The sequence below is a fragment of the Pleuronectes platessa genome, chromosome 20, assembly GCF_947347685.1.
Source record: "Pleuronectes platessa chromosome 20, fPlePla1.1, whole genome shotgun sequence".
Lineage (NCBI taxonomy): Eukaryota > Metazoa > Chordata > Actinopteri > Pleuronectiformes > Pleuronectidae > Pleuronectes > Pleuronectes platessa.
In genome coordinates, this window is record NC_070645.1 from 1,065,290 (window position 1) to 1,089,091 (window position 23,802).

The following is a 23,802-nucleotide window of genomic DNA, read 5'->3' on the forward strand; positions in this document are numbered from 1 at the left end:
TCTTAGATTTGTCATCAGATTCATGGTATGTTTTTAAACTGCAGAATTGTTCGCACCTGTGTTATTATATAGATGAATATCATTGTCTTCATAAATTGAAAGCCCACCAATTATTCCAGCAATTAGCAACCTGGCCAAAGCCGATAAAAAGGCATGAGACTGCAGGGCTCTGTGCACACAAAAATCACAGAATTTGTAAAGAACATTAAATAAGTCAAGAATGCCTTAATGAAAATCTAAAAGCTCTGGCACACTTGACTTAAAACATAAAAGAGCTGTTAAATGATTTGTGTCAGAAGTGGATATAAAATAACTCGATAAACGATACATGGTATTCAGCTACACATTCAGTGAATGCCACACTGTTGATAGAATAAAAAAAAAAAAATGGTCTGATCTCAAATCTGTAGTAAAAAAAGCCAGATCAGTGCATAGTGGCCATCATTGAAAACAATGCTCTGCCGATGTACCCTCAGCTTCATCTGGGCTAGACTGTGGATACCTTTAGCGAGCCTGTCAGGACACACCAGGCTGGGCCGCGTTTAGCCCAAAATTTTACATGATATTTGCGTGGCACAGAGCCACAACAGTTATTTGCTGTAGCTACTGCAGTTTGCACAACAGTTGTACGACAGGCTGCCGGAAAGGGTGTATTGTTGTTCTGTGAGAGCTGTCGAAGTTAACTGTGTGAGCTGAAGTTGTGGTCCGTGTGTATATATATATATATATATTTTTTTTTTTTTACACTGCCTGTAATAAGAGAAAAAAAGCATTCAAAATTAGTGTTGAGGTAACACAAAGTCATTGCAGCTTACATTTTCTGCATCTGCATGAGAGCTTCAGACCAAAAATGCAGCTGCTGTCTGACACACAGGTGTGGTGGGTTGCATTGCCTGGGTAATCACTCGTCTCAGATACATTTTTCAGGATTTATACTTTACAATTCCGTGTTAATTTTGGCAGCTATTTTTGATTTAGTCTTAGTCTTTTGACGAAAATGCATATTAGTTTTAGTCACATTTAGTCATTTTTATCCTTCTTAGTTTTAGTCTAGTTTTAGTCGGCAAAACAAATTACATTTTAGTCGACGAAAACAAATTACATTTTAGTCTAGTTTTAGTCACATTTAGTAGCCACATTAAACTCCTTTTCTTCCCTTCTCAGGCCCAGGGACCCTGTGCGTGTGACTAAAACTGCATAATATTCTAGCTTGCAGTACTTAAGTTGTCCATTAGATATCCCTACCAGCATAAGTCTATAGCAGGGCTCGGCAACCTTTACTTTCAAAAGAGTAATTTTTCCCCCTCTTCCCCCAAATAAAATTTGTCTGGAGCCGCAAAACATGTTTGATAACAAAGCTAATAAAGTTTAATATAAAGTTATACTATACTAAACTATAGTTTGTTGCATTTACGAAATTATATAAAGACAATAAAGAAAACTCTTGGTATTTGTACCTGTTACAACAAAGGAAAACACCGAACACTTATGAAGAGAAGAAAATACACAGGCAAGTGTGTCTTTTTAAATGTGAAAACCAAAAGTGAGAGCAGGTCAGGCTGGAGGCGGACACAGAAACCGAAGCTCGGTACAAACCAACTGCAGCTTGTGCTCTGATCAAGAAGCTGCGGCGCTGATCTCTGAGCAGCTGAGACCAGAGAAACTCTGTGTTTTCACTGTTTCCATAGTTAAGAAGCAGTCAGTCACTGAGCTGCTGCTTCACGTGAACGAGTTCTGATCTCACTGTGTCTGTGAGCGAGTGAGCGGGGCGGGGGGCGGAGCCTCGGGGCCGGTGCGCTATCTGGGGCACACACACACACACACAGACAGACACACACACACTCACTCGCCCGCTCCTGATACTTAATGACGGCCTGATACGATGATGTTTAAAAAAATTATTGAGACTTAGTCAACCACCAACAATTTCGTCTCGTCTCGTCAACGAAAGTTAAAATAGATTTAGTCATAGTTTTTATTTTCAAAGATCCGTTTTCGTTACGTCTTCGTCTCGTCTTCGTAATGGAAAAAGGTTCGTTAATGAATATTTTTCGTCATAGTTTTCGTCAACGAAAATTAATACTGTTACAATTAGACTGAACATTTTTCAAAAATATGTAGCTGTAATACCATGGAACATGTGACACTTTTATGTAAACACCAGTGTTAATAACCAAAACTGAAGTTTTCCGTTTCAGTTTGGCCCTGTGTTTAAAATCATCTAAAGAATTTAATATATATTTGCAAAAATAAAAGCCTGCACTGAAACCTGTCTCTCTTTTTGAAGGGATGTATTTCTTGCTTGAGATTAATTGTAAGCAATAAAGAGCAACATACCAGCTCAGCAAACAATTATACAGGGTTACTTTTGGCTGAAATTAGGAAGGGGTGGTAATGCATTGTACCACGCATGAAAACTCACAAAACTGTGCAATAAATGTTTTATTTCTTTGATTTGATATCACAGTTGTCCATGGGTGTGGCACAGCAGCTCAATATTGAATGGATGAGGGCGATCACTGAACTTTAAATGTTAATCAAGATAAGCTCAACTTAATTTATTATTTGGTTATTGAGCATGGGTGTGGCCAGATGACTCAAGGGCGCCCCCTTGGTTATTTTAATGAAACAGCTGAGCATTACACTGGCAACAGGAAGTGACAATTTTACATAGTTTTGAGTACTTCTCCTCGAAGGTTGACCACATCCACCTTAAATGTGGTCAGAAAAGACTTAATACATTGATTATTAGTCTTTGTGAAAGAGTTTTTATCAAACTGGATGTTTGTGGCACTGTTTTGCCATTAAAAAGGTATTAAAGACTTGCACATCACTTTAACAATCTCCTTTAAATATTGCATGTTTGATACCATAGATGGTCAAACTTCACATCTTTAGCTACTTGAATTTTTATAAAAATTAATTTATGTCAATTAATAAAGAATACAAATGCTTTCAGGGTTTTTTAATAGTATTATTTTGCAAATACCTCCATCATTAGGTTATTAGAATAGATAGTAAAATCTTGTCACAAAATGCATATGGAAAAAAAAAAAAATACAGAATGAGAACTGCAATATTACAGTATGATTTAAGATTATGAGGTTTAAGTCATCTCAACTTTGCTCAATTTCCATTTGCTTTTTTATGTTGATTTGTGTACTTTGCAGATGGAGCATGCGTTTACTCATTTGGACCAGTGCTCTGAAGAAGAAAAACTCAAGCGGCTAATGAAATTGAAGCTCCGATATTTTACTCCAAGAGAAGTTGCCAACCTCATGGGTTTCCCTCAGAGCTTTTGTAAGTCCCTTACCTGTCAGCTCTTCTAAGGCCAGAGATTTTATCAATCAATAAGTATTGCCTGTGTATCCAAAATTGTGTTTAGCTTATTCCTATGAATCAAGTTTTAACAAATTTTACATGATACACAATTTTAATATATATATATATATAAAGACTATTGTACGGCTGCTTAAGTAATGCTATGACAGTGTCAGGTTTGCTTGATACCCCTGTACCCTACATAACTACACTAATTATTAAAGATGTGTAGAATTTAGTGACACCTCAAGATAAACTTGCATGTTATAGCTGAATACCCCTCACCTCACTCCCCTTCCAAATATGAAAGAGAACCTGTGTTAGCCTTCAGTTGTCATAGAAAGCAGCCTCTGTAGAGATGAACCACTCCCACTAGGTTCATTTTATATTAAATTTCTGCCAATAGATCCCGTTCACCTAAATCTAGATCTTTTAAGTCAGGTAGTAGGGGTATTAGACAGAGTCTACATCCACATTAGTACATTTTAGTTTTAAAATGCATCACTTTTGCTATATTAAGGTCAAGTGTCCACACTACTTTCTTAAAGTCTATAATGAAGAGCTTAAGAATCAATTGTGGCCCTGTTTAGTTTGAAAACTGTAGGGATGCGTTTAAGTCTGGAGGGACCGACACTTTTGAACAATAACACTAAAAGACTGGACGTTGCCAACACTTTTTTCCATTGCTGTTCCTCATTCTCAGAATTTTCTGCAACAACCAACCAACTGCAGTGAAGATTTGTTCCCTGTTTACAACATCTACACTACTCACTACTATGGTTTTTGTTTTAAAACATGTATTTTTGTGGATGTAGCTTTGAATTTATGTTCCTCAAGCATGACACAACAGTGAAGATACATTTAACCAAACATATGATTTTAGCATTAAGTAGAAATTAGTAGTGCATCTTTTCACCAAATTTGGCCAGATGCAGGTTATTGAAATGAACGTTTCACATTTACCAACTGAAATTACATTGAAGACAATGCCAGGCTTGATGAACAGTATTAAATTGCGATTAAATTGATTTGTGTTGCGTGAATCTTTGGTGAAACACAAACACTCAAACAAAAGTATTGAAAGCAAACTTTTCTGCAAAACATACCCTGAGAATGATAGTAATAAGTGTACGCAAAACACCATTACAGATGCTCCTTCATCCTTATTTGTTGCATGTGCTGATGAGTGAGATGAAATGTGCATGGTTAGCATTCAGTATAAATCAGAAACTTATTCTGTGTGTGCTTCCTCTGAAATCTGGCATTTTAGGCCAAAAACAATGCCATAAAAAACGCACCGAATGATGATTGCTTCAATTTTGTTTTTTATTCAATTTTTAATATTGATCTCTGTATGACCCTATTGGAATGATGACATACCCAGGTGTCTACTTGTCTTTTTATTTTGCAGGCTTTCCAGAACAAATCTCAACCAGGCAGCAGTACAAAGCTCTAGGAAACAGCCTGAATGTTCTGGTGGTGACCAAACTCTTACAAACGCTACTCTCCTAGCATTTGGGATGTGTCTCTGGAGATGATCATTCTGTTGTCGTTGTTAATTAAATATATGTATAGTGTAATCATTGCTAGCTATGTTAACTTATATGCTATGTTAAAAATACTTCATTGACATCACTATTATATAAAGTTACATGTCTCTTACATGTAACTTATAACAGTACATACTTATTTTTGCTTGGATCTTGATACAGGTATTTTTTTTTTTTTTCACAGTTAAAACATATGACATACGTAGTTGAAAGGGGCTGTTTGCTTGGCCTCTGGTAACGGTTCAGAGCTTACTACGGAATTATTCCTTGTCATTAGTGAGCCCTCCTCGAACTGCTCAGAATATACTGACTCTTTTTCAATGGTTACTTGAGGGACATTGTTTTCATATATTTTACATATAATTTATGATGCAGGCTGAAGTTAGAAAACGTTTTGTACATCCTACCTGTTTTATCTGCAATGAGGATTTTATAAAATTAAACTCAATTAGCTTTATTACTATTCACATGTGGTTTATGTGTATTTGAAAGATTTACTGGTGTTATTTTTTTACATTTCAGGTTGACTCTTATAGTAGTCTTTTAAGTAATTGACAAAATCTGCTGACCCAAGTTCTCAACCTTTCATAATATAAGCTCTGTAATTCAGCTTGATATGAAGCATTACAGTAACAAAATAAAGGTGATTTTACCATTTTAGCATATAGTCTTCAAAGTTTGTTATCTGAAAAAGTTTGCTACACCTTAGTGAAATTACTATGTAGATTTTTCTATTTGGCTTATTCAGGACTGCCGTCCACTTTTAAGAACTATATTATTGAGGTGATAGCTAAGGGATTGCTACTGTACTTGCTTAACAGATATTTTAGGAGTTGCGACACTAGTAACATTCACTTTACTGGATTTTCATGGTTTTCAGTAGTTACAAAAATAACCTTCACTTCCGCTTTATCATAAAGTTAACTTGTTTCATTCATGACACATTCATCACTTAAATCTGTAACGTCTGACCCTTATTTCAAATATGGTATTCATCCAGCATGCAGAGCACAAATCCATTACACAAGTCTGCATCCATGACATAGGAATAAAAAAAGTTCATTAAATAGTCAAAGTGTGGAGAAGCTAGCAATTTTCAATGATACAAAAAAAGTTCACCTAAAGGCCATGCTTGCTGTCCCATCTCTGAGCCCTACTGGACAGGGCCCTCTTCAAGTTCTTGCAAAGGTTTTGCTAGTGGAACAAATCATTACGTTTTTACAGATCACAAAAGGTTTTTCAAAAGACAGAGCATTTTTAGCAATTATACAAGCTGTTTTCTTTAATGAGTGAGCTAATTGCTAAACATTCAGAAGGAGAATTTGCAAAGAAGCCTCATGTTTTATTGTAATTCTCAGCATGTCTAGTATTTGTATTGTAGTTTTATACTATGTATGTTGATTTTTGTTATCAACTGAATAAAGAATGCTGAAAAGCAACTGGTTGGTCCTTGGCTGTTGTGGGGAGACCCTGGTGGCATCTACAGTGCTGTGAAAAAGTATTTGCCCCCTTCTGGGTTTCTTATTTTTTTTGCATATTTGTCACTCAATTAAATGTTTCAGATCATCAAACAATTTTGAATATAAGACAAAGATAACCCGAGTTAAAACAAAATGCAGTTTTTAATTGATGGGCAAAAATGGCATCCATGGGAGAGTTCCAAGGTGAAAGCCACTGCTGACCAAAAAGAACACAAAAGCTTGTCTCACGTTTGCCAAAAAACATCTTGGAGATCCCAGAGACTTTTGGGCAAATATTCTGTGAACTGACAAAAAAAAGTTGTACTTTTTGGAAGGGTTGCGTCCCGTTACATCTGGCGTAAAACTAACACAGCATTTAAAAAACAAAACATCATACCTACAGTCAAACATGGTGGTGGTAGTGTGATGGTCTGAGGCTGCTTTGCAGCTTCAGGACATGGATGACTTGCCATAATTGATGGAACCATGAATTCTGCTCTCTACCATAAAATCCTGAAGGAGAATGTCCGGCCATCACTTCGTGAACTCAAGCTCAAGCGCACTTGCTATATACGCAGCAGGACAATGGTCCGAAACACACCAGCAAACTCTGAATGGCAAAAAAATAAAAATAATGATTTTTCTGGAGTGGCCCAGTCAAAGTCTGGACCTAAATCCGATTGTAATGCTGTGGCATGAACTTAAACAAGCCGTTTATGCTCGAAAACCATCCAATGTGGCTGAATTAAAACAATTCTGCAAAGAAGAGTCGGCCAAAATTCTCCTCCACAGCGATGTGTAAGACTCATCGCCAGTTATCGTAAACGCTTGATTGCAGTTGTTGCCGCCAAGGGTGGTACAACCAGTTATTAGGTTTAGGGGGCAATTACTTTTTCACATAGGGCCAGGTAGGTTTGGATAGCTTTTTCCCCTTATTACATGAAATCATCATTTAAAAACTGCACTTTGTATTTACTAAAGTTATATTTTTCAAATATAATAATTTGTTTGATGATCTGAATCATTTAGGTGTGACAAATATGCAAACAAATCAGGGAGGGGGCAAATACTTTGTCACAGCATTGTACATTTGCCTGCTTCCTAAATAAATTTTAGGAAGTGAGTTTTTTCCCTTCTGTTTTTAGAAGGTTTGCAAGACAATGCCAACAGAGGGAGAGGGTTTGCTGTTTAGCCAAGGCCCAAAAACTTTTCTGGCCCTGAGGATCATGGTACAAGTCCCTGATCCGCCAGACACAGCAATTGGGATCACACGTTGGTTTCCCTGTCTGTGCTACCAGAAGATAGGCAGCATATCCCTTTCTTCCCCAATTACCAATCAGAACATAATTTCTGTACTGTCGGTGCAAACGCAAATAGCCATCTTCAAGACAGTAGAGGATAGAGTTTTACAGCGAGCTAATGCATTGGTTCTGGCTACAGCATTTTTTACCAGGTCTGTTGTCAATTCCATGCATTTCCCACATGAACACCCGGATACAACAGCAAATATTTGGGCAGCATGCTGGTTATTGTGAATCATCAGGACATTAAAAACTAGGCCTGGCTCCCTAAGACATCAACCCCTTATCAGTTAAATGACAACCTAGGTAAACAGGTTACAGAAGCAATCCCATTAGGCAAATGTTTTATTTCATAAGCTATTGTCACAGCATCTAAAATAGTGACATTTCCTTGTAGAAGCACCTTGGGCTCATGATTTTTAAGATGCATTTATTTATTAGTCCCAAACACAGACATGCAAAGTCACACTCATGCAGGTAGGGAAATTTAATCTCTGCTTTTGACCCATCTGGTGCAGTACACACAGAGCAGTGAGCGACCATGTACGGCGCTTGGGGAGCAGATGTTGGGGGAGTAAGGTGCCTTGCTCAGGGGCACTAGACAGGGTAGGGAGACTCTTGGATTTTTTGGACAGATCAATCCAGGTTCGTCTTTTGTTGTTTCTCCGTGGAGTCGAACCAGAGACGAACCAGAGACCTTCTCTGCCCATAGTCCAAGTTTCTGCCACTAGACCACCGCCTCTCGATGCCACTAATATTAAAATTGTAGATATTATTATTATTTATCATTAAAAATATATTAACATCTATAATTATCACTCTTATTATTCTCATTTACAGCAAGTCAGACAAGGCTGAAACATGATGGTTACACAACTGTTCCTATCTCTCTTCCCTCTCTAGGACCTTCTCTCTCTACCCCTCTTTGTGCCTCTCTCCCACTAAGTCATCTTTTCTTCGTTCTGCCTCTTGTAGCAACAGCACCTAACCAACGCTAACTCACTTCACCGGAACTTCATTGCTAGACGGCTTTAGCTAAGGGGTATAGTGGTTGTCCTCCAACCAGAAGGTCGGTTTGGTCCCCATCTGCATACTGTGACGACCCCTTCCACCCTCACCTGGACACTATGTGTACCTGTTCTTCTTTCCCCTGAGCTGTAGGTGGAGGTGACGTCAGCATTAATCAATGCACACCTTGGCCAGGTGTCGTCTGCCCTTTAAAAGGCTTCGCAACATTCATGCCTGGTCTCTTGCGCTCTCTGTGGGACGAGGTTGGCTCCCTGACTCCTGACTGCAGCATCCTTTTCTGTTTTTGTTCTTGGACACATGTTGTAGATTATTATTGATTTTGTTAATAAATATCTGAAAGAGCAATAGTTAACTCGATCATCTCCCTACTTGTCATAATCTTTGAGCCGGGCTGTGACAATACCGAAGTGTCTTTGGGAATTATACTAAACCTCAGTAAATTGCCCCACATAGAGGTTGAATACACTAATTGTAAATCGCTTTGGATAAAAGATCTGCATTGGGCTGAAACGAGGAAGAACAGGTTACTGCCCCGAAATAAATGTGAAGTTAAAACGCATTTCAAATTTTGACTGCAGAACCAATTTCAAATGCTTGTTAGTATTAAATATAGCTCTGTTAAATCCTCCAATTTAAGAAGTAGAGAGAAAAACAAACACACTGGAAACTACATCTCATTCAAAAAGTAGGAGTAAATAAATAGTTTCAAAAGGTTGCACTTCAAAACTTGTGTTGAAAAGTGCATGATGATAATAAATATATTTCATAATATTCTTTTGATGACAGGATAAAGTTAATGAAAAATATTAGAAGATCATTTTAGCTGACATTCTTCTGCTTAGTGCTAACCCTCTTCTGACTCTACAAAGCAAACACATACCATGTCAAACAAAACAAGTTATTTATCTCCTACAATCATGTGAGGGACATCCTCACTCAATAATAAAGTTAACCACCTTTGGTAAATCATGATGTGTTTTATGGTAGAGGTATCAGGTCAAAGTCTTGGCACTGAGTAGCTCAAAAGGGCTTAGGAAAGCCTTTTGAGTGTCCAGGCAACACATCTCTTTTCGATGGCTTGGACACGGCAACTATCATGGCTGTTCTACATTCTTCTTTTTCTTCTGGTGGAACTACAAGGAGAGCCAAGGGACACAGCAAATCGACGAAACAAAATGAACCTCAGCAATGAGCAGTGAGTGGGGTTAGCAGAGCACATGTAGGATGTATTAGCATAGAAATGAATCAAAATTACTGTTACTCATCTTAAATATGTGGGTTTGTTATGTTTAATCTTCAGATGTGCTTTGGTTTATAAGCAGCTCTTTAGTATATAAAGTGAGTAACACTGATACCTAAGGCAGGCTCCTTTGACTCTGTAGACCACGCATGCTGTCGGATAACGGTCACCTTGTCTTCATCACTGGGGACAATAAAGAGATCCGCTTCCAGACAGGCCAGGTTAAAGTGGGTGATGAAGACCTCACCCTACTTTTGAGTCAGGTAAGCTATGACTTTTTAAATTATATGACAGAGGACACTCTAATAGCGATAAGCTTAACGCAATAGTGCAGTGGGTCATATGATCAAACACTGCCGCTCCCATTTCCATATGTGGATATTTTAGTAATAATGAGTAAATACAGTTTACAGCTTAAACTTGAAACTTTGTCATAAACAGAAATAGATTTGGATCTGAAGGGAAGTTTGCATAATGAAAAATGGTGTACAACTGATCACTAACCACTCAATGAATTGAGCATGCGCTTGCGTGGAGAGACGAGAGGAGCGAGGTAAGCAGGAAAAGCTGATATGTTGTATAAATGTAAATATGACAAAAGCAGCACATCACAGCACAAATTTCACGATATAAGATTATTTGTGCGAACAAAGATTGTCATTCTACATGTTTTTTTTATCTTAAAGTACTAAGTATAAAAGATATACAATTTCCTAGGGAATTTCCACTGGCCAACGTTGTTGCTTTGACAATGACGTCATTGGCGGCGCAGAGAAATGCAAAGAGTTGTGTCCCAGAGCGTTGTTTTCTTTTCCTGATGAGCTCACCATATAATTCTCTAGTCAGGTGGGGAATAGTGAATGAGAGGCTAATTTCGGACACAGCCGTGTTTCCTTTGTCAGTTTCTCTTGTTCCAATGACTTGTGCTTTTAAGGCTTTTCTTGTTCCCCTCCTAATTTCCTTTGGCTCAATCTGCAATATAGGACATTTTTGTTATTTTCACCTAAACCTGGTTATTGCCTTTGGGTCCTCCATCACCACATTGTGACAGAAGCATTAAATCACAGAGTTTTCTTCCTCCATGAATAAATCTTCCTCCATGAATAAAAAAACTGAGTGAAATTTATAACCACTCCTCTAAATTTAGATTGTCCAGACAACCATGTGGTATTTCAGACTTTCTTAATCCTTACTCCTTGTCGGTTTAATGTGTAAATAATAAAAAAAGGCAAATTAAAGTTTTGTTTTCCTTCTTAATGCATCTGAGCTTTAACAAGTTATTCATAACAGGCTTTCTCAGCCCTGCCACTTAAACAATTTTCTAAGACCTCCAAAAAATGTATGTAAGTAAGTAAATTTGTATGACATACATACAAATGATTGCAAGTGGAACTAGGAGAATATTTGATTGGGACAGGCTATCTCAAATGCTGGGGTATTGATATGTTTAGTTATGTTGATGCTCTTATTTTAATCTATACAGTTTAATTTCACTTGTCGAAACACAACCTGGTTGTTCTTCTCAAGATCACCATCATAAAAACTGTAAACCAATTATCTTATCCAAACAAGCTGGAAATATTCACTACTGGTCACAACTACTTATGAGCTTTTACACAGGTAAGAGCCTTCTGCTCCTCATGTGAGACCATGAATGATTAACATGTGTGGAAGCGGACCCAGCAGTTTTGACAGAAGTGCAATAGATGTCACGTGTAAAGGAGAGCATCAGAAAGATAAGGTTATTTGCAGCATTGGTTAGAATAAAGTCTTTGTAGCATAATGGAAGATCAATTAGTTGATGGATTATTGTCAGTAATGGTTGAGTATCTGAGGAGACATATTGTATGTCAAGCAGTCTTGTTGTAATCATAGTCCCTGGACGGCAGCCACCACAATCGTGATCCACCATCAAAATTGTATGCCACTAAAGTCCACAGTCATTGTCCACTGCCGCCATCAGGATCCTACATTATTATCACAATCAGCCAGCACGATACAGAATCCACAATACAGGATCCACCATTACGATCACCATCTCTGATTCGCGATCCACTATAATAAACTCATAATCCACGATTTGGCTGCAGCCGTGGCCCTGGATCTGTGGACAATAAGGCAAAGGGACTCTGGGGAAGAAGTGCAGTCAGTAACATGTATTGATTTGATATTAATTGCTTTGATGTGATAAGGAGGGAGAAGAGGAAGGAGAAGCTGGGAAGAGAAGCTCCGTGTGTCATGTGTCCCCCAACCTTCTAGACCAGGGGTGTCCACATTTTTTATCCCGAGGGCCACATACAGAAAAAAATACGAAGTTCTGGGCCACTCACACCGCCACGCACCCCTGCCCTGGAGCGGACACTTGACTGTGCGCCTCGCATCGCTCAGGGCGGGGGGGCATGGCGGCTTTCTGAGGGACAGCTGGCAGGTCAGGGGTGAGTTGGGCACTCCCTAGTCTCTAAACTGAGAAGTGCACTACAGTGGGCCATAGTTCATTAGCTGACGCTTTTATCCAGAGCGACTTAGAATAGGTACATTCAACCCCGAGAGTACAAACCCAGAACAACAAGAAACAAGAAAGTAAAAAAATAAATAAATAAAGCAAAACTACAAAGTGCTATAAGTAAGTGCTACTCAATTTTTTTGGGGGGCTGTGGTTTGGACACCCCTGTCCTAGACCTATAGCAGCATAGATAAGAGCAGGTCTAAGACAAACCTGGACCGGAGAAGTAAGCCTGAATTCTGGGAGCGCAGTGCTCTATTTGGTTGATATGGTACAATCATGTCCCTACATATTATTAAGGGCCAATTATACAATTGCTTAATCTGAAACCATTAAAAGCATTGAAACCATTAATCTGAATCAAATTACAGTAAAGTTGCACACGATTCACCACATAAATGACAAAGAGTGGCACATGCATAGCATCAGAAACAGATGTGGATAAAAAAGATGATCCATTTGAGGATTTTCAAGAGCAGCGCAGGTGGCTCAGCCTGCAGCAAGAAAGACGGAGAGAGGGAGAGGGAGGGGGAGGGAGCACCATTAAATTGTTCCTCTCGCGCACCCCCTGGAGGCAGCTCACGCACGCACCACACTTTGTGAATCCCTGCACTAAATGAAAGCAATTGGATGGTAATTATTGAGACAGCTGACAACAGGCTTTTTTGGCACAGTAATGATGTGGCAAACTTTTCAGAGAGGATGGGATAGTAGACCTAGACAGGAAGAGTCCATAGACCTGAGCGAGCTGGTCTGTGCATTCTGTCAGCACTCGTCGTGTTACACCATCAATAGATGTATTGTATTTATTGCTTTAGGCATATGCCTCATGCTATTGCACAGTCAAGATGTGTCTGGGAATTTCCGTGGCTGCACTAATTTCTGTGAATGCTGATTTCAGATCAAAACTAACAAAGAGGACATTTATAACATTAAGTCTAATGGATGTGGAGTTCCCACTGATGTCACCAACAAACTAAACCACCTCAATACTACGGTAGGACATTAATAGCTATATGTATATGTATGTATGTATGTATGTATGTATGTATGTATGTATGTATGTATGTATGCATGAATATGTGATGAGTAACATAATTTCATTCCTCATTATTTATAATCATATAAATGTATCATAGCTTCCCCTCCATTTCTTTAAGTGTGGATTTTATTGATGGAGTCAAACAAATCATTGTGTGTTCATAATAACAACTTTTACAAATGTATCTGTCCAAATAAAATTTCTTAATATTGTGAAAACAGCATATATGTTGACAAAGCATTAAAACACATTTTCAGTGCTTCTTTCCATGCTTTCCAGGTGTCCACACTTGAGAACAAAGTAACTGCACTTGAATCGGTGAGACATTTTGAACTCTTTGTGGTAATGGCTTGAACTGTACCACATATGTTTCATGTTTCTCTCCTCTTTTCTCACCCAGGCAGTGCAGAGGGTGTCTTGCAACAGTAATCCCTGTCAAAATGGAGGGTCATGTTTGAATCTTTTCAACTCATACCACTGCTTGTGTCCTGAAAACTGGGCAGTGAGTTCCATCCTGTTTTGTTACATTATGGGGCTGGTTATTAAAATTGGCTCACTTCATTCCATCAATCACACATCAATTATAACTACACACACAATTATGGAATCTTTCTGAGGTGTACAGAGGGAGTCTTCTGCTTGGCCAAACACCCTGGATCAAAACTGTGGTGAGGCATCCAGCCTATGATTAGAGGAAGATTTAGTCCCTGCAGATGATGATCTAGAAACAGAGTACCTTCAACCTAGAGCACGGATATGAGTATAAATTGAACCTGTAATTATTTTTACCTTTAAAATGATAGTTTTACTCTTCGAATTTTACAGGGCAGGCTGAGGCTTAAATAACCCATTTTAAATATAAAAGGTCAACAGATTCGGTGAAACTGTGAGAACAGAGTGATCATGAATCCATAATTATTAGCAGTGCTGCTCTGCTCTCCATTAAACCAAAACAATATATGATAAAGACTTGTAACATATTTTTTAACTGTATTCCAGGGTAATCATATAAAATCTAACTTTTGGCCCTAAGATACAAGGCACCGTACGTGGCCCTTTCCACTGTATCATCAGGAAACTTTTTTTTCCAATTTAGTCCAAGTTCAGTCAAATTGAAATGAATACAGCTTAAGAACATTTAGCTGCTTGTTTTTTTTCTGGTTTTGTATCGAGCATGTACAAGAAAATATGTGCAATATATAGATATAACTACTTTTTGTTCATTTCAATCATGCTTAACCCACTGTCTGTGTTTCTCTCTCTCTCTCTCTCTCTCTCTCTCTCTCTCTCTCTCTCTCTCTCTCTCTCTCCCCTTCACTTTGTGTGTATGTGTATCAGGGTCCTAACTGTGCAACAGATCTGAATGAATGTCAGATACATTCAGGGACATTTCAGGGTTGTCAGAATGGAGCAACATGTGTCAACACCCCTGGATCTTTTACGTATGTATTAAGCTTTTCATTATATTCTAATTTCATTTAAAAATGTATTGTATGTAGCGGCAGGAAAATCCAAAGTATGGGATAATTTCTATCGTTTCAAATCAATTTTCTTCTAGCCTGTTCTATTTGCGGTGAGTGGATACAATTTTGTGGTGCTTTGCGTCGCTTCCGGGTCCACAAACACACAAACATCACTAGGATGATTTTACATTCAAATACTGCCAATAGATCCCTTTCACCTAAATCTTACACTCTTACAACTTTTAATAAATTACTGCTGGCTAAATCAACAATTATTGAAATGGATTAATATTTCTGTGTCTTTGCAGTTGTAACTGTTCTCCAGAGTGGTCCGGGGTTCTCTGCTCTGTGCGTTATGATGATTGCAGAAATGCAGGCCAGGACTTATGTGAGCGCGGCATATGTATTGATGCAGACCGGATTATCGCTGGACAGGTAACTAGACATTGTACAAGTTAACCTTAACATTTAAAAACAACTATAAAAGAAACCACTGTACGGGTTGAACAGAGTTTGTGTTATCTCGCTACAATAATTTCCACTGCAAAAATATGAAACAAATAAAACTCAGTAGACTTGCTGACTCAGAATAATGGATGCTATTACAATGGTTAATGAATGCTGGTCTGTAAGGGTATAAGATATATAACTGCCAGATTTATTATGAGCAGATGTCCACAGAGAAGATATACTGTTCATTGTTTATAGGATCGGAATGGAGCTGTTTTTTTTTGCCGTGGACGATGGAGACCTGATATTGAGTTCTCCATCGTCCATGGTTATGAGTACTAACAAGCAGACTGAACAGTATTCCTGTAATTAAATAATTTTAGTCTAGTAGTGTTTTACAGAAAACAAGTGTTTTAAAATGAACATATCTTTTGACACACCTTCTTAGATTATGATGCCGATTGGGCAATATCAGTCTGCAAAAACTCTCACATATCATTGGAAAAACATTCATAGCAAAAAACTTATCTTTAGACATTTGGACATTAGTTCTCATATTGTCATGATTTTACTGTAGATAGATTGATTTAGATTGAGTTTTCTCACTGTGACTGTTTTATTCTAAATAAACAGCCTAGATACCAGTGCATCTGTGAAAGTGGCTGGGAAGCTCCAACTGGGAACCCAGCCTGTGTAGCTGATGTTAATGAGTGTAACCTACCCATCAAGCCTTGCTCCACCAACCCAGCAGTTACCTGCTACAACACTCAAGGCTCCTTCTACTGCGGATCCTGTCCTGCTGGTAATATGCAATAACACCACTCATTCTGTTCTCTAATTTAAACAGGCCACTGTGTGAACTGCAGGGGTTGGTTAACTATTAATTGTGATTAAGCTAATGTCTTAAGACAGTTTGGGGAAATTTGGAAAATCTGGATAGAGCAGGAGCAATTAAGGACTACACCTACTAATTAGGTGTGCGGTCACTATTAGACATATTTAATATTAACATTGATTTGAAAGCTAAATATATTTCCATCTTTGACTAAGCCTTTGTCTCTACAATTGAAAAATATCAGTTGCACAGGAAATGTAAGAGAGTTTAAAATAATTGGGCAACATGTTTTGAAGATCAACTGACTGGGCAAAAATAATCAGAAAGTAGCCATTGTGAAAATATTTATGGATTTACAAATAGGCACACCTTTTGTTGACCTTATCATGTTGCAAAAATAATTTTCTGAAACATCACATTACTTTTTTGTTTGGGATATTCAGTTTTTAGGTTCATAGTGGTCCCAGATATATAATCAGAAGTTAGTGAAAACTGCTGGTTGGACACTAACATCCTTACATTGCACTTGACCAGCCTGTAACTGTCTTTTCTTCAGTCCATTTAGACTTTGATAACCTTGGACAGGTTACTTTGTAATCAGGGACAGCTGTATTATGCTTTAAAAAAACGTAATCACCTTGCTTTATGCATACCAAGCTCAATATTACCAATTTACAAAAAAGCAGTATGGAAGAAGGACAGAGAGCTGAATAACAAAATGTATATTTTTCATAAAATGTAATCAATTCATATGAACAGTTTAATTTTTTTTCATAAAGAACCCCAGTCTAAATAAAGAAACTATGATATTTATTTAAAAACATTCTATTAAAGGTGTGTCACATAACCAACCATAGCCAACTACAATAACAAATTATTAATTCGATAATTCATTATCGTATTGGGACCACTCTGGAAACAAACAGTCCTTGCAGGTGAGAGACGATCATCATCGATCAGCCCATTGTCTTCTCCACATATTTAGTGAAACCAGAGTCTGCAGACCACAGGACAGAGTGTGCTTTTTGGATCAGCTAACTTATTGTGTGTTAGTTTGCGAACCAAATCTGTTTAAACAGGCAGGGACAGACTGTTTTTACCGTTGACTGAATATAATATATTACATCTCTTTAGTTTATCTATTTGTTTCAGGAAGTCCCTAAATGCAGAACTCCCCTATTAAGAGAAGTTAAATAACTGTCAAAGATTGCTCAAAGCATGCTGTCCCACATTTTGAATCATGTTTGATGAAGTGGGACAACTATAAATGTAAATAAAAAATTTTAATCTAATAAACTAAATATTGGTTTATTATAACATTTTAAACAACTCATGCATTTTTCTTTGCTTGTATACATAACAAACATAATTTAATACGATTAGACGCATTGTCCACTTTATGACAGATTTATATCCTTAACATGAATATTGATCCAAATACTACGTCATTGACCTTGTCGTGCAATTCCAAGGGGAAGGCCTCTGATTGACATTCCCCCGCCCCCTTCTGTGATATCAACACCATGACGTTATGTGATTGCCTCACCTTTCTTGTAGCCAAATAACAGGTTTCCTTCTTAGCAAAATCAATTTCTAATGAATGTATTTTGTATTTTAGTCAGCTAAACGTTTCTCAGCCAAAACCATTACATATGTTTCTGAATATAATGTATTAAAAAAATTACACCCTACCTCTCTTCTCTCACCATCATTTAACCTTAAATATTTTTTAGATTTTCATTGAGAGATGTCTTTCCTCCTCACTTCTCATCTTATTACCATCATTATTATCCTTTCATTCATAAACTTTCTTTGGTCTGTCCATGAAGCAGTTAATCAACAGTGTGTTATTATTGCAAATTGCCCTGGATGTGTTTACAAATTAGCAAAGTGCCCATTCCAGGTAGCGACTTTCTGTCCAGCACAAAGTTGTCACGACAATTAAGCAGCAATAGTCACACATAAGAAATGTGCCAGATTAAAATATGATTTATGCTCTCATGTGTAGCCTGAACAAGTTTTTTTTTAATCTTTACTATTACTTTTTCTCAGGCTGGCAAGGCAATGGTTACAGCTGTCTGGATGTGGATGAATGTTTGACCAATAATGCCGGCTGCTCCACCACTCCGATGGTTCAATGCCTGAACACCATGGGATCCTTCCACTGTGGTTCCTGTCCTCAAGGTATGAGGGGCAGAAAACAAAACAATGAATGCCAATACAATTCTATGAACTCTGGAAAACCGAGTTCAGTAATACCTTGATATCCATCATGTACATGCATAGAAGTTTACATATTAAATCAGCTTGGGTTCACAGGGCGAAGGAAACTTAACGCACCCCACCCCATAGTGATTAATGCAATTACATTACTTGACTAGACAATATAAAATACATAAAATCTAAGTAAATCGCTAAAATCGGAAATTGTGTCGAAGTGCCAACAACCATCTCCACAATCAGCCAAGGGTGAGAGAGGATTCACTGCCATGAACCATGGTTAATGTTAAAAAACTGCTGGTCTCTAATTTCACCAAGTTCATGATTGTGTCTTTTGGTCACAAAGTCCTCTGTATGCAGATGATGGATATTTTAACACAATACAACAAGTGAAGTTTTCAGAGAGTGTTACGAGAATTAATTGACCTTATGTGATATGCAGTTTATTGTATAATTTCTGATGATCACCTTCAAATGCAGGTTACGAGGGGGATGGGAGAACATGCACCCAGACCAGTATCTGTGCCACCAACAATGGCGGATGTTACCCATTAGCTACATGCTCCTCCAACCCAGGTAAAACAAAGATTGTATGTCCACCATCAAGAGGAATATTGAAAATATTATTTGAGATTTTTTTTGTGGCAAACCTGCCTTTCTGTCTCCCATGGTGTAAAGTATATATATATATATATATATATATATATATATGTATAAAAAAAAATTCTGCCCTAGTTCCGTAATGTATTTTTGATAGAATTATTTTCCATAACCTCTTTCTACTTATTCTGCTGCAAACTCCTAAACTAATATTATATAAAATGTTACGCAATTTAAATTAGTATGACTTAAATGATAATAATATGATAATAAGTACAATAACTATCAGACACCAAAACCCAAATTAATGTTCATTCCCATTATGCTAGACCAAACATTTGATTGACAATTAAGTATGCATTTCATTTTGATTAAGGATTCCTTTGGCCGCAGAATCTTGTATGTCAGACCAAATTGGTAATTTTGTTCAGCAGCCGGTTGGCAATGCTTCCAATTCTTTATGCTTTTCCTCTGTTCTCTTTCAGTCAAATCCTTTATTTGCTTTATTTTTCTCTACTAACTCTTTGCCTCCATCTCTGTCTATCCTGTCTTAGAAATGTCTCTTTTAATTCTGGCTGTGCACTGATTTTCGATCTCCAATTTTTTGACACTCTCTTTTTCTTCTTCTACATTCCTCCAGTGACAGATGTGACCTAGCCATGTTAGACCAAACATGTTTTTAGTCCCATGTCTCAAGAATCAGTGAAATAGAGGGGTGAAAACCAAGGGGCAACATCCTGGGCTGAGCGATGAGGCCGATACGGAAGTGTAAAAAGCTGCAGTTCACTGGGTGGCCACAGAGGGCCGGCTCCAAGAAACAGAAAGTCCCATTGACTCCCATGTTAAAAAGGCGGACTTTAGAGCAGAATTAAATCTGTTTACAGCATGGTACAAAAATTAGTTTTAGTCTCAATCGCGAGGTTCTTCCTTCATGACAACTCTGAGGGGGTTAGTTTTTTATCAACTCCCTCGTTTAAGCGATAGAAAGGTTTGAAATTCACTAGACGTCAAAGGCAGCGCGCCGACTGCCGCTCCTAGCCTGCTGCCTGCTCGGCTCTACCCGAACTAACAGGCCAAACTCCGGTCAGTTAACACCATCTGAGACCGTGGAAAGGCTTCCACTCACACGGACAAGTTAAAGACGTCTGCGCTCCCGTTTCTGTGGTAAGTACAGTTTAGTATTTTATTTAGATGTGTTAGAAGTGATTGTTAGCTTGGCTCCGCTAGCCCGGTGGCGAGATACCATCAGTAATGGCGATGCGAATGGTAGTTATTACCGACACACACCGACATGAGCCGGTCGCCTAGCAGAGAGAAGCGTTAGAGTTTGATGATGAATCTTTTAAACCGAGACAGGCGACTGTGTGTGTCGGAGAATAAGCTCCAGCACGTAAAATATCTGATGTTATGTAAAGTTGTTTCACTCGCTTACCCATTTGACTTGACTACGTTACACAGATTTTTATTCTGCAGAAACAGATTTACTTTGGTCAACAGAAACCTGAGTATTTAAAGTCACAGCTGCCTTTTAAGAGCAGCTGTTTAAAGTAGCATTACTTCTCCAAACGCTCTTTATTCATAGTAATGGTGTTGATGTGTTGTAACGTGTTACACTGAAAACTAAACTTGTCGGCTACCTTCAGCGTTTACATTGTTAATCTCAGGCAGACTTCACTGAATTATTGTGTTAAATATAAATCAATTATAGAAAGTGTAACTTTACTAGAATAGACGGACTCATAGAGAACCTGAGGCTGATGTCCACCACATATTTCCTAAGCTAAACGATTATAATCTAATGAACTTTGAAGTAATACTTTTATTTTTACCAACCTGGCACATGTATGACTTTACATATCTGTGTATTTGTGTTGAATGTTCCTCTAGGATGCCCAAAATGAGACACAACTGGAATCCAACCAGACTGAACCCTGAGTCATCACTTCAACACTGACTCCAGGTACAGAACTGTTTTCATTACTTACAAACAATCAAAGCAAAGTATTGCACATAATACATGATGGATTAAATAATATATGCAATACTTTTAATGTGATAGAACTCCATACTGTACATTAATTGTCTTGGTAGTGCACAGTTTGATCCAAAAGCATATTCAAATACATAGTTGAATATCCACAGAAAATAAGGATACACACTTTGTTCATAAGTAACACTTCCTCTACAATAATGGCATACTTTTATGTTTCCTATCATTTTATTAGGGACGAACGAGCCTGAAGGCCACAGTTGTGATGACCATGTTCTGTCTCTTATGGCAAAGAAGAAAAATAAAACCCTGGGTTCTTATCTAAAGTGTATCAAATCAGAAAGCAAAAGATAAACATTGTTCTAATAAGTTTAAATTTTTTTAACCAACCATAATGAACATAGAAATTAACTCTATTATCCATGACACTTAGCATAGAGCCAGTTCTAAACAGTTGCAGGCCATCTTTAGTTAAGGGAGGAAAACATGAAGCTGGCGCAGTTGTCCTCATGTTGATCAGCCTGAAGCTGCCGATCTCCACCATGTTGCTGCTGAGGACATCAGGTGCTGCAGTGCTTCATCTAATGAAAAGAAGAAACTCACTATTAAATAATGTTTTGTGTTGTGTATGAAGCTCCACAGATTTCGGACAGAACCGATGTACTGCGCTCTGGGTTTGTACCCTCATGGTTAAATGCACATATTTTAAGTCGCTTTGGATAAAAGTACTGAAAGAAATAAAACATTTTACAATTAGATAAAATGTCTTTCTACCTCATCTGTAATATTATATATATATATATATATATATATATATATATATATATATATATATATATATCTAAACTGTCTAATTCACTCAAAAATTCTAGCCTGGATGCCAGACGAACTTAGCCCCGCCCACAACATTTGAGGTCGGGAAGTTCGGTCTGGAGTCGCTCCGTTGGGGAGAAATTATGCCCGGTTTGAAATCGACCGGACCAATCAGATTGTCAGGGCGGGCTTTAAACGATGATTGACAGATGATCAACGGTAACATAATCAACTACATCATCAAAGAGCGCTTGGGTTGACTTTGTTTTCCACAAACATGCCTGCCGCTGGAGAGCTGAGATGTGTAGATTCTGCCATTGAGTCTGTTTTAGGAGACATCGACAGCGCATTCATTTTGAAAGAGGAACAGAGAAACGCGATCAAGGCATTTGTAGATCGAAAAGATGTTTTTGCTGTCCTTCCTACAGGATTCGGAAAAAGTTTAATCTATCAGCTGGCCCCGATGGTCGCGAAGAAGTTGGGACACGGGAATGTCGCGTTCCAACCGTGTTATTAAGTTCTTACAGGACCGACAAATGCGATACGATTTGTTTGATGTGTTGTGGAGCTGTAATCATAAACGGAGAACTTGTTTCGTACATGCATTCACCTTTACTCTAACTGACTGCTACACCTGACACTTTATGCATACTGTTTTATTCTGTTATTTTGTGTTGGGCTTATTTTGTTTTACACGTAGCCACTCCCCTCGCATAAATACCTGCAGTTTAAGGAGCGGAGTGTTAATTTTGGCAGCTATTTTTGATTTAATCTTAGTCTTAGTCTTTTGATGAAAATGCATATTAGTTTTAGTCACATTTAATCATTTTTATCCTTCTTAGTTTTAGTCTAGTTTTAGTCGACGAAAAGAAATTATATTTTAGTCTAGTTTTAGTCGACGAAAACGAATTTCATTTTAGTCTAGTTTTAGTCACATTTAGTAGCCACATTAAACTCCTTTTCTTCTCTTCTCAGGCCCAGGGACCCTGTGTTTGTGACTAAAACTGCATAATAGTCTAGCTTGCAGTACTAAAGTTGTCCATTAGATATCCCTACCTGCATAAGTCTATAGCAGGGGTCGGCAACCTTTACTTTCAAAAGAGTAATTTTGCCCCCTCTTCCCCCAAATAAAATTTGTCTGGAGCCGCAAAACACGTTTGATAACAAAGCTAATAAAGTTTAATATAAAGTTATACTATACTAAACTATAGTTTGTTGCATTTACGAAATTATATAAAGACAATAAAGAAAACTCTTGACATTTGATGCTATTTGTACCTGTTACAACAAAGGAAAACACCGAACACTTATGAAGAAAGAAAAATACACAGGCAAGTGTAGGCCTACTTTGAAATAAATTAAACACAGAACTTTGTAGGGCTATTTGAGTCCTCCGAATATTTGTGGGAAATGTATGAAACAAGAAGTACCCTATTTTAGAATAAATAAAAACATATAGCTGCAGCCTAATAGCTTAAAATATATATTTAGTTTTAAATGTGAAAACAAAAAGTGAGAGCAGGTCAGGCTGGAGGCGGACACACAAACTGAAGCTCGGTACAAACCAACTGCAGCTTCTGCTCTGATCAAGAAGCTGCTGCGCTGATCTCTGAGCAGCTGAGACCAGTGAAACTCTGTGTTTTCACTGTTTCCATAGTTAAGAAGCAGTCAGTCACTGAGCTGCTGCTTCACGTGAACGAGTTCTGATCTCACTGTGTCTCTGAGCGAGTGAGTGCTGCAGGTAGCGCGGAACGGGAGTCACTTTCATGTTAACGCATCAGACTTGTCTCGTGGTGATTTGTTTGTTTATTGTATTTTAACGTTTGTGTTTGGTTTTATGGATTAAAATATTGTATACTTAATGTCATTCCAGTTTTACGGTGCATTTACGGCTACGATGAAGTGAACAATAAAGAGCCGTGTGCCATCAGTAGAGAAACTCTTCGTCATGTTCGGGGGGGGCTGTTACATTAACTGTTTCTCTT

The 23,802-nt window shown here is 37.9% G+C and overlaps 2 protein-coding genes across 3 annotated transcripts in view; both read left to right on the forward strand.

Annotated features, from left to right (window-relative positions):
• Window positions 1-5,531, forward strand: part of trdmt1 (tRNA aspartic acid methyltransferase 1) — a 35,150-nt gene extending 29,619 nt beyond the window's left edge. For both annotated transcript variants that reach the window (XM_053412199.1, XM_053412200.1), the window contains 2 exons: window positions 3,171-3,300; window positions 4,733-5,531. In XM_053412199.1, coding sequence (XP_053268174.1) covers window positions 3,171-3,300; window positions 4,733-4,833 — 231 coding nt within the window. In that variant the 3' untranslated portion in view covers window positions 4,834-5,531. The remainder of the gene's footprint in view (window positions 1-3,170; window positions 3,301-4,732) is intronic.
• Window positions 5,532-9,734: 4,203 nt separating this feature from the next.
• Window positions 9,735-23,802, forward strand: part of cubn (cubilin (intrinsic factor-cobalamin receptor)) — a 101,103-nt gene continuing 87,035 nt past the window's right edge. Inside the window, exons 1-10 of the mRNA XM_053412367.1 lie at window positions 9,735-9,856; window positions 10,044-10,164; window positions 13,306-13,401; window positions 13,726-13,764; window positions 13,847-13,948; window positions 14,785-14,888; window positions 15,218-15,344; window positions 15,993-16,161; window positions 18,247-18,378; window positions 18,895-18,990. Coding sequence (XP_053268342.1) covers window positions 9,735-9,856; window positions 10,044-10,164; window positions 13,306-13,401; window positions 13,726-13,764; window positions 13,847-13,948; window positions 14,785-14,888; window positions 15,218-15,344; window positions 15,993-16,161; window positions 18,247-18,378; window positions 18,895-18,990 — 1,108 coding nt within the window. The remainder of the gene's footprint in view (window positions 9,857-10,043; window positions 10,165-13,305; window positions 13,402-13,725; window positions 13,765-13,846; window positions 13,949-14,784; window positions 14,889-15,217; window positions 15,345-15,992; window positions 16,162-18,246; window positions 18,379-18,894; window positions 18,991-23,802) is intronic.